The sequence below is a fragment of the Eleginops maclovinus genome, chromosome 8 (genome assembly GCF_036324505.1).
Source record: "Eleginops maclovinus isolate JMC-PN-2008 ecotype Puerto Natales chromosome 8, JC_Emac_rtc_rv5, whole genome shotgun sequence".
Classification (NCBI taxonomy): Eukaryota; Metazoa; Chordata; class Actinopteri; order Perciformes; family Eleginopidae; genus Eleginops; species Eleginops maclovinus.
In genome coordinates, this window is record NC_086356.1 from 1,217,368 (window position 1) to 1,231,563 (window position 14,196).

The 14,196-nt window shown below is 42.8% G+C and overlaps 1 protein-coding gene across 3 annotated transcripts in view; it reads left to right on the plus strand.

Annotated features, from left to right (window-relative positions):
* Window positions 1-14,196, plus strand: part of mctp1b (multiple C2 domains, transmembrane 1b) — a 31,051-nt gene that overhangs the window by 12,494 nt on the left and 4,361 nt on the right. The window contains exons 2-14 of one of the 3 annotated variants that reach the window (XM_063889339.1): window positions 3,368-3,485; window positions 3,563-3,705; window positions 4,440-4,519; window positions 7,980-8,103; window positions 9,315-9,359; window positions 10,663-10,701; window positions 11,854-12,018; window positions 12,196-12,326; window positions 12,666-12,852; window positions 12,932-13,025; window positions 13,132-13,234; window positions 13,829-13,931; window positions 14,009-14,110. In XM_063889339.1, coding sequence (XP_063745409.1) covers window positions 3,368-3,485; window positions 3,563-3,705; window positions 4,440-4,519; window positions 7,980-8,103; window positions 9,315-9,359; window positions 10,663-10,701; window positions 11,854-12,018; window positions 12,196-12,326; window positions 12,666-12,852; window positions 12,932-13,025; window positions 13,132-13,234; window positions 13,829-13,931; window positions 14,009-14,110 — 1,434 coding nt within the window. The remainder of the gene's footprint in view (window positions 1-3,367; window positions 3,486-3,562; window positions 3,706-4,439; window positions 4,520-7,979; window positions 8,104-9,314; window positions 9,360-10,662; window positions 10,702-11,853; window positions 12,019-12,195; window positions 12,327-12,665; window positions 12,853-12,931; window positions 13,026-13,131; window positions 13,235-13,828; window positions 13,932-14,008; window positions 14,111-14,196) is intronic. The other 2 variants (XM_063889342.1, XM_063889340.1) reach the window with 2 other exon arrangements.

The following is a 14,196-nucleotide window of genomic DNA, read 5'->3' on the forward strand; positions in this document are numbered from 1 at the left end:
TTTAAAGTAGAGACACTACATACTGATACACACCTGAACATCAGCAGGAGAGGACTCTTTAAAGTAGAGACACTACATACTGATATACACCTGAACATCAGCAGGAGAGGACTCTTTAAAGTAGAGACTCTACATACTGATATACACCTGAACATCAGCAGGAGAGGACTCTTTAAAGTAGAGACACTACATACTGATATACACCTGAACATCAGCAGGAGAGACTCTTTAAAGTAGAGACACTACATACTGATATACACCTGAACATCAGCAGGAGAGGACTCTTTAAAGTAGAGACTCTACATACTGATATACACCTGAACATCAGCAGGAGAGGACTCTTTAAAGTAGAGACACTACATACTGATATACACCTGAACATCAGCAGGAGAGGACTCTTTAAAGTAGAGACACTACATACTGATATACACCTGAACATCAGCAGGAGAGGACTCTTTAAAGTAGAGACTCTACATACTGATATACACCTGAACATCAGCAGGAGAGGACTCTTTAAAGTAGAGACTCTACATACTGATATACACCTGAACATCAGCAGGAGAGGACTCTTTAAAGTAGAGACTCTACATACTGATATACACCTGAACATCAGCAGGAGAGGACTCTTTAAAGTAGAGACACTACATACTGTGTGTGTGTGTTTCACATCACACTGTAGAATAACCTTTCTGCAACACAACACACACACACACACACACACACACACACACACACACACACACACACACACACACACACACACACACACACACACACACACACACACACACACACACACACACACACACACACACACACACACACTGTCCTCATGATACAGAGGAAGCTCTCTTTCAGTTTATTATCCGGTTCCTGCCCAACAGTGGAATTCACGCTGCTTTGAAAAACAAAGTGTACAACCTGGCACATGGTGTGAGTGTTTTCAGCCTCATGAAACAAACGTGAACATCTTTGATATATTTAACATCTTTTTAATGCAATTTTCCAATTAAGTTTCTCATATTTTTCACATCATTTCTGTTTATTTCATATTTTTCATATTAGTTTTCTTATTAATTCTTCAAACATTTATCATGTATTTTCAGACTTATTCTCATATTTTCCGAAATTATTCCCAATTATTTTTGCATTTTACTCCTGTTTCTGGTAGAGCTCATTGTACCTCATGTATGAACTGTTGTCTAGTTTAATCTGCAGCAATTATTCATCAGATCACAAATGGTGGATATCTGCAGTGTGGTTCTGTGCATTGTGCAGCCTGCATGCATCACATTACAGAAGTATTGACAGCAGCTTCTCTGTGTGTGTGTGTGTGTAAGTGTGTCTGCAGGAAGCAGCGTCCCCAGAGCCTCCTGTTGCTTGACTGAAAGTGATGTAATATTAAAGATGAATACGCTCTGTTGCTTACACTGGAGGAGATGCATGAGAGTCACGTCTCATAGACTGAAATCTGAATCGTGTTTGACTCTACAGTAATGTTGGTGTCCTCTTGTTGTCGCTTTACCCTCATGTCCTGTGTGTTTTTGGACTTTTTGTAGTTACTTCTTTACTTCTTGCATTCATTTGAAGTCTCTTGAAGCTGTGGACTCTATTTCTGGTCGTTTATGCATCTCTTTGTGTTGTTTTTCATCACTTTCTAGTCGTTCTGAATCCCTACCTTGATCTGTTACTCTTTAATAATAGCTTTTGCATTTCACTGGTTTTCTGTCTCATTGTTGCCTCTACTGGATAGACTGGAAGGGGTAGAGGAGTTCAAATGGCCAAAAGTCAGATTTGAACCCAGGCCGCTGCAGTGAAGACTCCTTGGTTGTTATCTATGACATGCTGTACCTGGGTGTCCCTTTGTGGTGGTTTTCCGTTTCTTTCTGATCAATTTTGTGTCTCTGTCTAGTTCTTCCAACGAGATGCATCGACAGTTATTTCAATCGTCTGCAGGATTGTGCAAAAGCATCCCGTTCAGCCTGTTGCACAGAATCATGCTGCCTCTGTGTGTGTGTGTGTGTGTGTGTGTGTGTGTGTGTGTGTGTGTGTGTGTGTGTGTGTGTGTGTGTGTGTGTGTGTGTGTGTGTGTGTGTGTGTGTGTGTGTGTGTGTATGCTGCTGTAGAAGTCAGAGTTGTGCAAGAAGGGAAAACATATCGTCTCACAACACTCTGATCGGACGGGGAGGAAGCGCCTCGTGTAATTTCCTTTAAGCAGTCCAACCCCCGGGACTATTACCGATCTGAGTTCCACTTCAGCGAGTGTGAGTGGTGTGCAGAAACTCTGAGGAAATGGAGGCTGCGCTTCAGTGACGACTTTCATGCGGGCTTTAATCTTTCCTAGAGATGCCGGTGAGTTTAGTTGATTGTGCGCTGGAGCTTCACTATCTAATTCAGTTTCACTTTGGTGAATTTTCTCTATTTGATAGTGATGATGTTTGGGGCTTTTATTGTGAAAAGGGAGATTGTGATCTGGTGGACCACAATTCAAAGTAAAGCTCTTTTTTTCAGTTGTAGTGTTTCTCTACCGTTCTGTTTGATACTGAAGCAGCTGTAGGATATTCTGTTGAGTTTCCTCATCCAAAGGCTCTTTGATAAGCATTGATGCACTGTTTATGTCTGGGGCTTTTATTGTGAAAGGGAGATCTTGGAGGACAGGACTGTATAGTGAAGCGAGGCTTTAGAGTACAAATCGTAATGCTGTCTGTGTCGTTATTCTGCATTATCATCAACATTTACTACATTAAGATCAATTATAGCACAAATGCAGTGTATTGCCACTTACATTTGCCATTTTCAGTCCTTTTTTTATTGCTTTATGGTCATTTTATGGCTCTTTATTGTCAGTTGTGTATCTTCGTGGTTGTTTTGCATCTCTTTCTGGTATTTGAAAAGTCTTAGTGGTCTTATAGTTGTGTATAAGGAAAGTAATGACCCCACAAACTACACACAGATTGCTCTACATGTGAGATTTGAACAAATAGCATAACAATTGTAGTGATTCTCTCCATTTGATTATTATTTATGATATGCACTTAAGTTTGTCAAGCGGATTATTTTCAGTCTTTCTACCCATTCACTTCTTCAGGGTTTTCCTCTGAGAGATGAATTCTGCACAGATTTGTGAAACTAGCAACGTTAGCATGTAGGCAAATCAGTGAATAAATATAGTCCAGATGTTGTTTGTGTGTGTGTGTGTGTGTGTGTGTGTGTGTGTGTGTGTGTGTGTGTGTGTGTGTGTGTGTGTGTGTGTGTGTGTGTGTGTGTGTGTGTGTGTGTGTGTGTGTGTGTGTGTGAGTTTATGTTTAGCGTGCACAGTGATTGAGTGATGATTATGTAATGAATGCATGAGTTTTTCTCCCGGCAGGGTTTCGGTGCTCCGTCCTCGGGGGTCTCGTCTGAGCGGTCCCTCCCCAGCTCCGGCATGTACAAGATGGAGATCGAGCTGAAGAGAGGGAACAATCTGGCCGTCAGAGACCGAGGAGGTGGGAGGAGTGACTTTGTGTTTCTTCTTCTGTGGTTGTTTTTATGAGTGTCTGCTAACTCGTGTTTGTGTTTACAGGCAGCAGCGACCCATATGTGAAGTTCAAGCTCGCTGGGAAAGAGGTGTTTCGAAGCAAAACCATCCACAAAAACCTGAACCCGGTGTGGGACGAGAAGACCACGCTAATACTGGACTGTCTGAGTGACCCTCTGTATGTCAAGGTAAATATATCGGACCTTTTCCACATACATTTGGATATTTTCCAAAATCCACTGAAATGTTCACCTTTTTTTAAAGATGACGTCTAATTGCTTTTAATTATTTTATTTTTTTATACTTTCAGGTGATCTTCAAACTTTTCACATATTTATTTGGGTATTTTCACAATTTATTCAGAATTAGGTTGTTTAATCTGAAGTTTGTTTTTGGGACTTTTTCTACGTAAATTATCTTAAATTTTCACAGATTTTCTGAACATTCTCCATTTATTTCTCACACACTTTTGAGTGAAGTTTACAGAACTGTAACACACATTTATAACTTATTTTTAATATAACTCTCTGAATTATTTAACTGTTTTTTTAATTGTTCAGAAATATTTTAAATTAAAAAGGGTATTTATTTTAAATATTGCACGTTTTTTAAATAATGTTCTGCAGCATTGCATCATATGTCATATATCCCCTCTGTGACGATGCATCTTCCAGCTGATCACAGAGGCTTTTTAAAATCCCTTTTTCTTCCTCAGCACTTTAAGGAGCACTTCATCCTTCCCCTGACACTTTGAATATGAAAGTAAATATCCCAGAGATTTCCCCCGTGCATTATTGATGAACACAGCAGTGATTGGAGGTGTGTGTGTGTGTGTGTGTGTGTGTGTGTGTGTGTGTGTGTGTGTGTGTGTGTGTGTGTGTGTGTGTGTGTGTGTGTGTGTGTGTGTGTGTGTCCTCTGCAGGTGTTCGACTACGACTTCGGCCTCCAGGACGACTTTATGGGTTCTGCTTACCTTTACCTGGAGTCTCTGGAGCAGCAGAGGTAAAAACATCTGGGTTCCTCTACTACAGAAACAAACCAAACTACTCTTTCCTGTTCCGTTACTCTGCTGCTGCAGGATGCAAAACAATACATCTGTACCACAGGTACCGCTTAGCAAAATGCTCCTTGAAAGGCATTAAGGCAGCGTTTATGTCGAGGGCTTTTATTGTGAAAGGACCTGAATGAAAGCACAACAAAGGTAATGGATATAATTACTCAGGAGCTGTTATCTTATTATGGCCTTTCTTAACAGACAGAAATGGATGGATGGGGATTAATCAGCTGCAGGACAGACTGACATCTTCTGAGACACATTTAAACCCTGAACATGATGTATTGTCCAGCTTCATTGATTTTACACCGAGCCTCTTCTTTAGTCTCCCTGCCAAAGCCTCTCTGGGTATTGATCATTGTACATGCATTATATCAAAACAATCCTCAGTGTGACCTCCGTATGCTGCCTTATTTCTAACTCTACAGGTGTCTCTGAGGCTGTGTCTCATGGTGTCTCTGAGGCTGTGTCTCATGGTGTCTCTGAGGCTGTGTCTCATGGTGTCTCTGAGGCTGTGTCTCATGGTGTCTTTGAGGCTGTGTCTCTGAGGCTGTGTCTCATGGTGTCTCTGAGGCTGTGTCTCATGGTGTCTCTGAGGCTGTGTCTCTGAGGCTGTGTCTCATGGTGTCTCTGAGGCTGTGTCTCATGGTGTCTCTGAGGCTGTGTCTCCGAGGCTGTGTCTCATGGTGTCTCTGAGGCTGTTTCTCATGGTGTCTCTGAGACTGTGTCTCTGAGGCTGTGTGTCATGGTGTCTCCGAGGCTGTGTCTCATGGTGTCTCTGAGGCTGTGTCTCATGGTGTCTCTGAGGCTGTGTCTCTGAGGCTGTGTCTCATGGTGTCTCTGAGGCTGTTTCTCATGGTGTCTCTGAGACTGTGTCTCTGAGGCTGTGTGTCATGGTGTCTCTGAGACTGTGTCTCTGAGGCTGTGTGTCATGGTGTCTCCGAGGCTGTGTCTCATGGTGTCTCTGAGGCTATTTCTCATGGTGTCTCTGAGACTGTGTCTCTGAGGCAGTGTCTCATAGTGTCTCTGAGGCTGTGTCTCATGGTGTCTCTGAGGCTGTGTCTCATGGTGTCTCTGAGGCTGTGTCTCTGAGGCAGTGTCTCATGGTGTCTCTGAGGCTGTGTCTCTGAGGCTGTGTCTCATGGTGTCTCTGAGGCTGTGTCTCTGAGGCAGTGTCTCATGGTGTGTTTGAGGCTGTGTCTCATGGTGTCTTTGAGGCTGTGTCTCTGAGGCTGTGTCTCATAGTGTCTCTGAGGCTGTGTCTCTGAGGCTGTGTCTCATAGTGTCTCTGAGGCTGTGTCTCCGAGGCAGTGTCTCATAGTGTCTCTGAGGCTGTGTCTCATGGTGTCTCTGAGGCTGTGTCTCCGAGGCAGTGTCTCATAGTGTCTCTGAGGCTGTGTCTCATGGTGTCTCTGAGGCTGTGTCTCATGGTGTCTCTGAGGCTGTGTCTCTGAGGCAGTGTCTCATGGTGTCTCTGAGGCTGTGTCTCTGAGGCAGTGTCTCATAGTGTCTCTGAGGCTGTGTCTCTGAGGCTGTGTCTCATAGTGTCTCTGAGGCTGTGTCTCTGAGGCAGTGTCTCATGGTGTCCCTGAGGCTGTGTCTCATGGTGTCTCTGAGGCTGTGTCTCCGAGGCAGTGTCTCATGGTGTCTCTGAGGCTGTGTCTCTGAGGCTGTGTCTCATGGTGTCTTTGAGGCAGTGTCTCTGAGGCTGTGTCTCATGGTGTCTTTGAGGCTGTGTGTCTGAGGCTGTGTGTCATGGTGTCTCTGAGGCTGTGTCTCATGGTGTCTTTGAGGCAGTGTCTCTGAGGCTGTGTCTCATGGTGTCTTTGAGGCTGTGTCTCTGAGGCTGTGTCTCATGGTGTCTTTGAGGCAGTGTCTCTGAGGCAGTGTCTCATGGTGTCTTTGAGGCAGTGTCTCTGAGGCTGTGTCTCATAGTGTCTCTGAGGCAGTGTCTCTGAGGCAGTGTCTCATGGTGTGTTTGAGGTACTGATTACTCGCTGAGTGGAGCTTGAGTCTCCGGCCCTCAGGCTACACTCCTCCTGTTTCTCCCGGCTCTTATTACAATTTGTGGAGCAACAGTTTACAATCAACAGGACCGAGCTCCTGCAGGAGTTCAGACGTAAACACAGAAAGAGATCCTGGTGTTTACTCAATGGCTTACTTTATGTACAGACAACAACTGACCAACTAACTAAGTAACCAACTAACTAACTAACCAAGTTGGATCAGCTTATCGTTCTTGTCTTTGCATGGGAGGTTTACAATAACAAAAATACATTCTATTTCAAATCTCTTTTAATCATTTCAATCTCCTTTATCAGTCCAAATGATCGTGTTTTACTAACTAATTAACCTACAAACCAATTTACTAACCCACTAACAACCAACTATCTTTCCTACATACCAATTAACCTATCAACTAACCAACCAACTATCTAAATTCAACTCACTCACTCACTCACTCACTCACTCACTCACTCACACACTCACTCACACACTCACTCACTCACTCACTCACACTCTCACTCACTCACTCACTCACTCACTCACTCACTCACACTCTCACTCACACTCTCACTCACTCACTCACTCACTCACTCACTAACTCACTCACTCACTCACTCACTCACTCACTCACTCACTCACTCACTCACACACTAACTCACTCACTCACTCACTCACTCACTCACTAACTCACTCTTCCACTCACTCACTCACTCACTCACTCACCCACTCACTCACTAACTAACTCACCTCACTAACTCACTCACTAGCTCACTCACTCACTCACTCACTCACTCACTCACTCACTCACTCACTCACTCCTCTCTCTCACTCACTCACTCACTCACTCACTCACTCACTCACTCACTCACTCACACTCTCTCTCACTCACTCACTCACACTCTCTCTCACTCACTCACTCACACTCTCTCTCACTCACTCACTCACTCACTCTCTCTCTCTCACTCACTCACTCACTCACTCACACTCTCTCTCACTCACTCACTCACACTCTCTCTCACTCACTCACTCACACTCTCTCTCTCACACTCTCTCTCACTCACTCACTCACACTCTCTCTCACTCACTCACTCACACTCTCTCTCACTCACTCACTCACACTCTCTCTCTCACTCACTCTCTCACTCACTCACTCACTCACTCTCTCTCTCTCTCTCTCTCACTCTCTCTCTCTCACTCTCTCTCTCTCTGTCTCTCTCTCTCTCTCACTCACTCTCTCACTAAGTTGGATCAGCATACCGTTGTTTTCTGTCCTAGTTTGGAAATGTTCACAATAGGAAACTGAATATTTTGAATCTCTCTTTGACTGATTTATAAACGATTTCCTGATTTCTGCGTCAGAGAGTCGAGCTGATCTTCACAGCGGTCCTCTCTGTGTTTCAGGTCCATTCCTGTGACTCTGGTTCTGAAGGACCCTCAGCACCTGGACCAGGATCTGGGTTCTCTGGAGCTGTCGGTCACCCTGACCCCCAAAGACAGTCCTCTGGAGGAGAGGAGGGACTCCACCGTACGTACACTGATCATTACTCTCACTTTGGTTACTTTATTTAGGTTAATGTCGAGGGACTATGTTTAGAAATGACTAGTTATGAGTTACAGTACATGGAAGAAAAATGTAGATCTTTCAAAAAGTGATTTATTTTTTAATTCTGAGATCAAAGTCAGTTTCTGAGATCAAAGTCAGAGTTTCTCAGATCAAAGTCAGAGTTTCTGAGATCAAAGTCAGTTTTCTGAGAATTTCTCAAAAACTGTGATTTCTGACTTTTCTCCGAACCAAAAAAACCACAACTTTTGGACGGAGCTCAAAAGAGGTTGCACATGTGACCCTAATCCTCTTCCATGGTTTATTGATACAGCACATGTAATATAAAAGCATTTAGTTCCTGAGAAATTAATGATCTTATCTTTTCAATCTCAGATATTTATTCAAGTTATTTTCAAAACTAAATCCGCATTTTTCTCATAAATTCTGCATTTGGTTTTCTTGTCAAATTAAAATGTTTAAATTAGAAACACTGATTATTTTTTAAATACAATGCCCTCATAGTTCATTGTTGGCTTAAGCCTTGAAATCCGAGATAAACTTCAGGGATTAGAAAGTAATTATGATGGAAAAGCAGAAGAAATAAATTAAACTAGCCAACAGAAAATATTTTTTAAAAAATAAAGGAGGTAAAATATCTCCAGCATTAAAATGCAGAAATAAACCAAAGAATTGACTGAAAAATATCAAAAAGTATGAGATAAAAATCTTTAAAATACCGGAGAAATTATCTTTAAAATGCAACATTTACAAACTATTATTTGAGTCAAATTCACCTGTCATTTTAGTTTTTTCCTTGTGAAACATTTTACTTTTAAATATCTCAGTCAGTGAAATATGAGTTTGATTTAACTGCAACATGTCACCACATTCGGAGGATCACAGGTGGACATTACTTTGTTTTAAGGAATCGCTGCACTAATCCCTTAATCCACTAATCCCTCCAACACTGCTGGATTACGAAATCACAAATAAGAAGGGACAATCTGTCTCATCACACACACACACACACACACACACACACACACACACACACACACACACACACACACACACACACACACACACACACACACACACACACACACACACACACACACACACACACACACACACACACACACACACACTTTCTTCAGTTATTTTAAGTGTGTGTTGCGTTTGTGTTCCTGCAGCTGAGAAAGGTTCAGACGTACCGCTGGAAGCCGTACGTGAACAAAGTGAGTGTAGTGGAGTTTAGGCTCCTGGAGATTCACCCCGAGTGACCCCTCTGACCTCAGATAGGGACTGGAACTGTGGTGCATTCAAGGGCGGGGCAGCCGTCTTTGGAGGAGAACGTGTTTGCAACGTCAGTAATATCTGTCGGCTTTAACCGGTCAGGTGTTTTGCAGGAAATTTACATCGAAGCAAAAAGAAAGTCGTGCTTCTTCGCTCGCCGTAGAAATGAAACAGGTTGCGTTCGCTGGTATCCTCCAAAGATGGCTGACTTCCTGCTGATGACGTCACCTTCCCTATAGTGAGGATGCTCTCCATACAATGTAATATTAATGTTAGTTAGTTTTGTAGTTGTACGTTTCCTTGTAGTTCCGCTTCTGAAATATATATTGAAATGGCACTGATTTAAAAAGGGAGTAAAGACATGGGTTGAAACTGTATTTTAAAGCCACTGTGAATGCATCATTCATACATTAGTGGAGCATTTAGTGTTAAAATAATGAGATTTTGGCCTTAGGAGTTTGTAGAGAACAACAATGAATACATTATGATAATGTGAGGTAGTATTAATCAAAGAAGAACAGATTTGAATGCCTCAAAAGTGGCCAAAATATCTAATATTTGCATGAATTAATTAATATCAACAAAATAAAATACATTTTATCTACCAATGATGTAACCTCATTTCAATTAAAACTGTTTACCTTTCTTTGCTTCCATTCTTTAGTCTCAGTGTTCCTGCTTATGTTATGCTCTTATTTTGAAAATGAACTCCAGTTTCTGCTGGTTTCATCAGAAGATGTTTTCCAAGTGTGGACACACAGCCTGTCTGGTGCATGTGTTATTCAGCGTATAAATGAATCATCAGTCAGTGACAGTCTGTGCTGCAGAGAGAGATCAACCACAATAACAGAGAGAGAGAATAATAAACAACAACAACAACAACAACAACAACAACAACAACAACAACAACAGACAGAGAGCTCATTAAAGCTAATGAGGCCACCATAATAAATATTCAGCACATCCTTCACTTCTATTCCCCCCCTTCAGTTTCAGCTGCTCGTAGTCAGCAGACAGAATGTCCTGTAGCCCCCCCTAGTGGTGCACACATGTATGTATGATTATTATTTCCTGTGAAACTTTAGGACCTTAATGAAACATCCTACTCTGGAACAGATTCTCTGTAGGAAAATCACAATCCCAATTCGTGATTTTTTCCTAATCGTAGTCCTAGTTTTCAGCACTCCAGTTAAAACCAGTCTCCCCTCAGTGCCGTGGAAATAATGCATTTTGATATATATTCAGACCATGCTGCTCAGGAGGTCCTGGAAAAGATCTACTAAGGTAACTCTTCATCATCATCATCATTAGCTTCATCATTAGCTTCATTAGCTGCTCCTCCTCACGGATCCCCTCTCTGTTATTCATCACTGTGTTTTGTTGCTCATTTCAGTGTTATTTACATTCACTCTGTGGCGCTTCAAACTGTTTCAATGTAGGAAAACAGGACGTTTTTAGGCTGACATGTTGCTATCAAGCTAACATGTTGCTATCAAGCTAACATGTTGCTATCAGGCTAACATGTTGCTATCAAGCTAACATGTTGCTATCAAGCTAACATGTTGCCATCAAGCTAACATGTTGCTATCAGGCTAACATGTTGCTATCAAGCTAACATGTTGCCATCAAGCTAACATGTTGCTATCAAGCTAACATGTTGCCATCAAGCTAACATGTTGCTATCAGGCTAACGTGTTGCTATCAAGCTAACATGTTGCTATCAGGCTAACATGTTGCCATCAAGCTAACATGTTGCTATCAGGCTAACATGTTGCCATCAGGCTAACATGTTGCTATCAGGCTACTGTTTTATTATGAGGCTTGCATCAACTTATCAGGCTAACATACACTGCCCGGCCAAAAGAAAGGTCCCCAACCTATGGGGGCAGTGCTATGATCTGGGGTAGCTGCAGTTGGTCTGGTCTAGGTTGAGCAATGTGCCCAAAGAGTGAGGTCAGCTGACCCCTGAATATACTGAAGGACCAGGTTATTCCATCTATGGAATACTTCTTCCCTGTGGAGGACAATGCCAGGATCCATCGGGCTCAAATTGTGAGAGAGTGGTTCAGGGAGCATGAGACATCATTTCACACATGGATTGGCCCCCACAGAGTCCAGACCTGAACCTGATGGAGAACCTTTTGGATGTGCTGGAGAAGACTTTGCGCAGTGGTCTGAATCTCCCGTCATCAATACAAGCTCGTGGAAACGATGCCACAGAGAATGCGTGCCGTGATCAAAGCTGAAGGCGGTCCAACGAGTGTTAGAGGGGGACCTTTTTTCTGGCCAGGCAGTGTGTATATTGTCAGGTTAGCATCTATGTATCGGGCTAATTATTGTGTGTGTGTGTGTGTGTGTGTGTGTGTGTGTGTGTGTGTGTGTGTGTGTGTGTGTGTGTGTGTGTGTGTGTGTGTGTGTGTGTGTGTGTGTGAGCAGCAGCAGTCCCTGCGTCTCTCGGAGCTGCACAGGAAGTCTCAGCTGTGGCGGGGGATCGTCAGCATCGCTCTGATTGAGGGCCGCAGTCTGACCCCCATGGACCCCAACGGCCTGTCAGACCCCTACGTCAAGTTCAGACTCGGACACCAGAAGTACCGGAGCAAGGTACTGCAGGAAGTACTGCTTTATTCCACTAAGGGAGAAGTTATGATAGTCAATGTTCATTTTCTGTTAAATAGGCTCATCCTCTGCTCCTGAAAAATAAAACTGTGTGTGTGTGTGTGTGTGTGTGTGTGTGTGTGTGTGTGTGTGTGTGTGTGTGTGTGTGTGTGTGTGTGTTAGACGGTGCCTAAGACTCTGAGTCCTCAGTGGAGGGAGCAGTTTGACCTCCACCTGTTCGAGGAGACTGGAGGAGTTTTAGAGATCACGGTGTGGGACCGAGACACCGGGAGGAGGGACGACTTCATCGGACGGTCAGTCCTCTTTCTGTCGAGATCTGTGTTCATCTGCACCTTTCTTTGTCTTAATCTGGAATTATATTTGATAAAAATGAGAGCTAATAAACTTTTATATTGCTTCGTTTGCAAATTGATCCTCAACAGAAACAAATGTGTGATAAAAGAAAAACCCCTAAAAAAGGCTTTAAAACAACTGAGACCTGTAGAAACTCACTCAGTAATTAACGACTTAACGAAGTGTGTGTGTGTGTGTGTGTGTGTGTGTGTGTGTGTGTGTGTGTGTGTGTGTGTGTGTGTGTGTGTGTGTGTGTGTGTGTGTGTGTGTGTGTGTGTGTGTGTGTGTGTGTGTGTTAGCTGTCAGCTAGACCTCTCCACTCTGTCTAAGGAGCAGACCCACCACCTGGACCTCCCTCTGGAGGAGTCCCGGGGCTTCGTGGTGCTCCTGGTCACGCTGACGGCCTCGGCTCACGTCTCCATCGCCGACCTCTCAGTGACGCCGCTGGACGACCCGCAGGAGAGGAGGGAGATCCTCAAACGCTACGTGAGCGACTGAGATAACATGTTAAATGTGTTTTTAGTTTGAGAGGAAACACTGAGTCACTTCCTGTGTGTGTCTGCAGGGGGCGCTGAAGTCCTTCTCCAACTTCAGAGACGTCGGCATCGTCCAGGTGAAGGTGATGAGAGCCGAAGGACTCATGGCTGCAGACGTCACAGGTAATCAGTCCTTTACACACCCTGGACTTCATCACTCTGTCCTGTCCTCACACACCTGCTATGATCCGTGTACCTGTTTGATGTGAATGTGTGTGTGTGTGTTCAGGTAAGAGCGACCCGTTCTGTGTGCTGGAGCTGACCAACGACCGGCTGCAGACTCACACCGTCTACAAGAACCTGAACCCGGAGTGGAACAAAGCCTTCACCTTGTGGGTGACCTTTGACACTTTTCCAATATTGATCTCCTTTTTTACTTTTGTGGAGGGAGAGTAAAAGTTATTTTCAAGTGAAACCTTAATGGCTATTCCCAAGGTTTAAACAGGTGGAATACAAGTTCAGGTAGAATTTGTGATATTAAAGGTCCCTCTTATTTCTAAAAAGGCTTGACATATGATCAAGATCAAAACATATGTTCAGGACACAATGCCTTAAATAATACAGGATGAACTCGGCACACAATTCAAATCTAATTCTGTATTTAAGTAGTGACCCTACATATACTGGTTTTAATCTGTAGTTAATGCTTTACATATTTTAGGTTGTTTTAATTGTGTTTGAATTCTTTTTTAAATCAGTAAAATGTCTGAGTTTCTAGAAAAGTGTTCTATAAATAAAATGCATTATTATTATTGTTGTTGTTGTTGTTGTTATCATATATTGAAGTACAATGTCAAATGTGTTCCTCTTATTTCTTTTGTTCAAATACACAATATTATAATTATATTTATTATTTGTATTATTCTGAGGTTTTATTTTGTATTTTCTTCCCATTATCTGATATTTCTCTCCTTCTGTTTCCTCAGTAACATTAAAGACATCCACTCGGTGTTGGAGGTGACGGTGTTTGATGAAGACCGAGACCGGAGCGCTGACTTCCTGGGAAAAGTCTCCATCCCTTTATTACATGTGAGTAAATGAAACTGAAAAACAAATCTGAACAGATCTCTAAAGTGAATAAATGAACCTGTAAATGCGTCTTTCAGATCCGTAACGGTGAGCAGAAGAGCTACGTGTTAAAAAATAAAGAGTTAACGGGTCCGACTAAAGGAGTCATTTTCCTGGAGATAGACGTCATCTACAACATCGTGAGTATCATACTTTCCTTTCCTGTGAATAAAGTCTGCTCAAATACCTGGAAAAGATCTCAAATATATAGTATTAAGTAGTATAG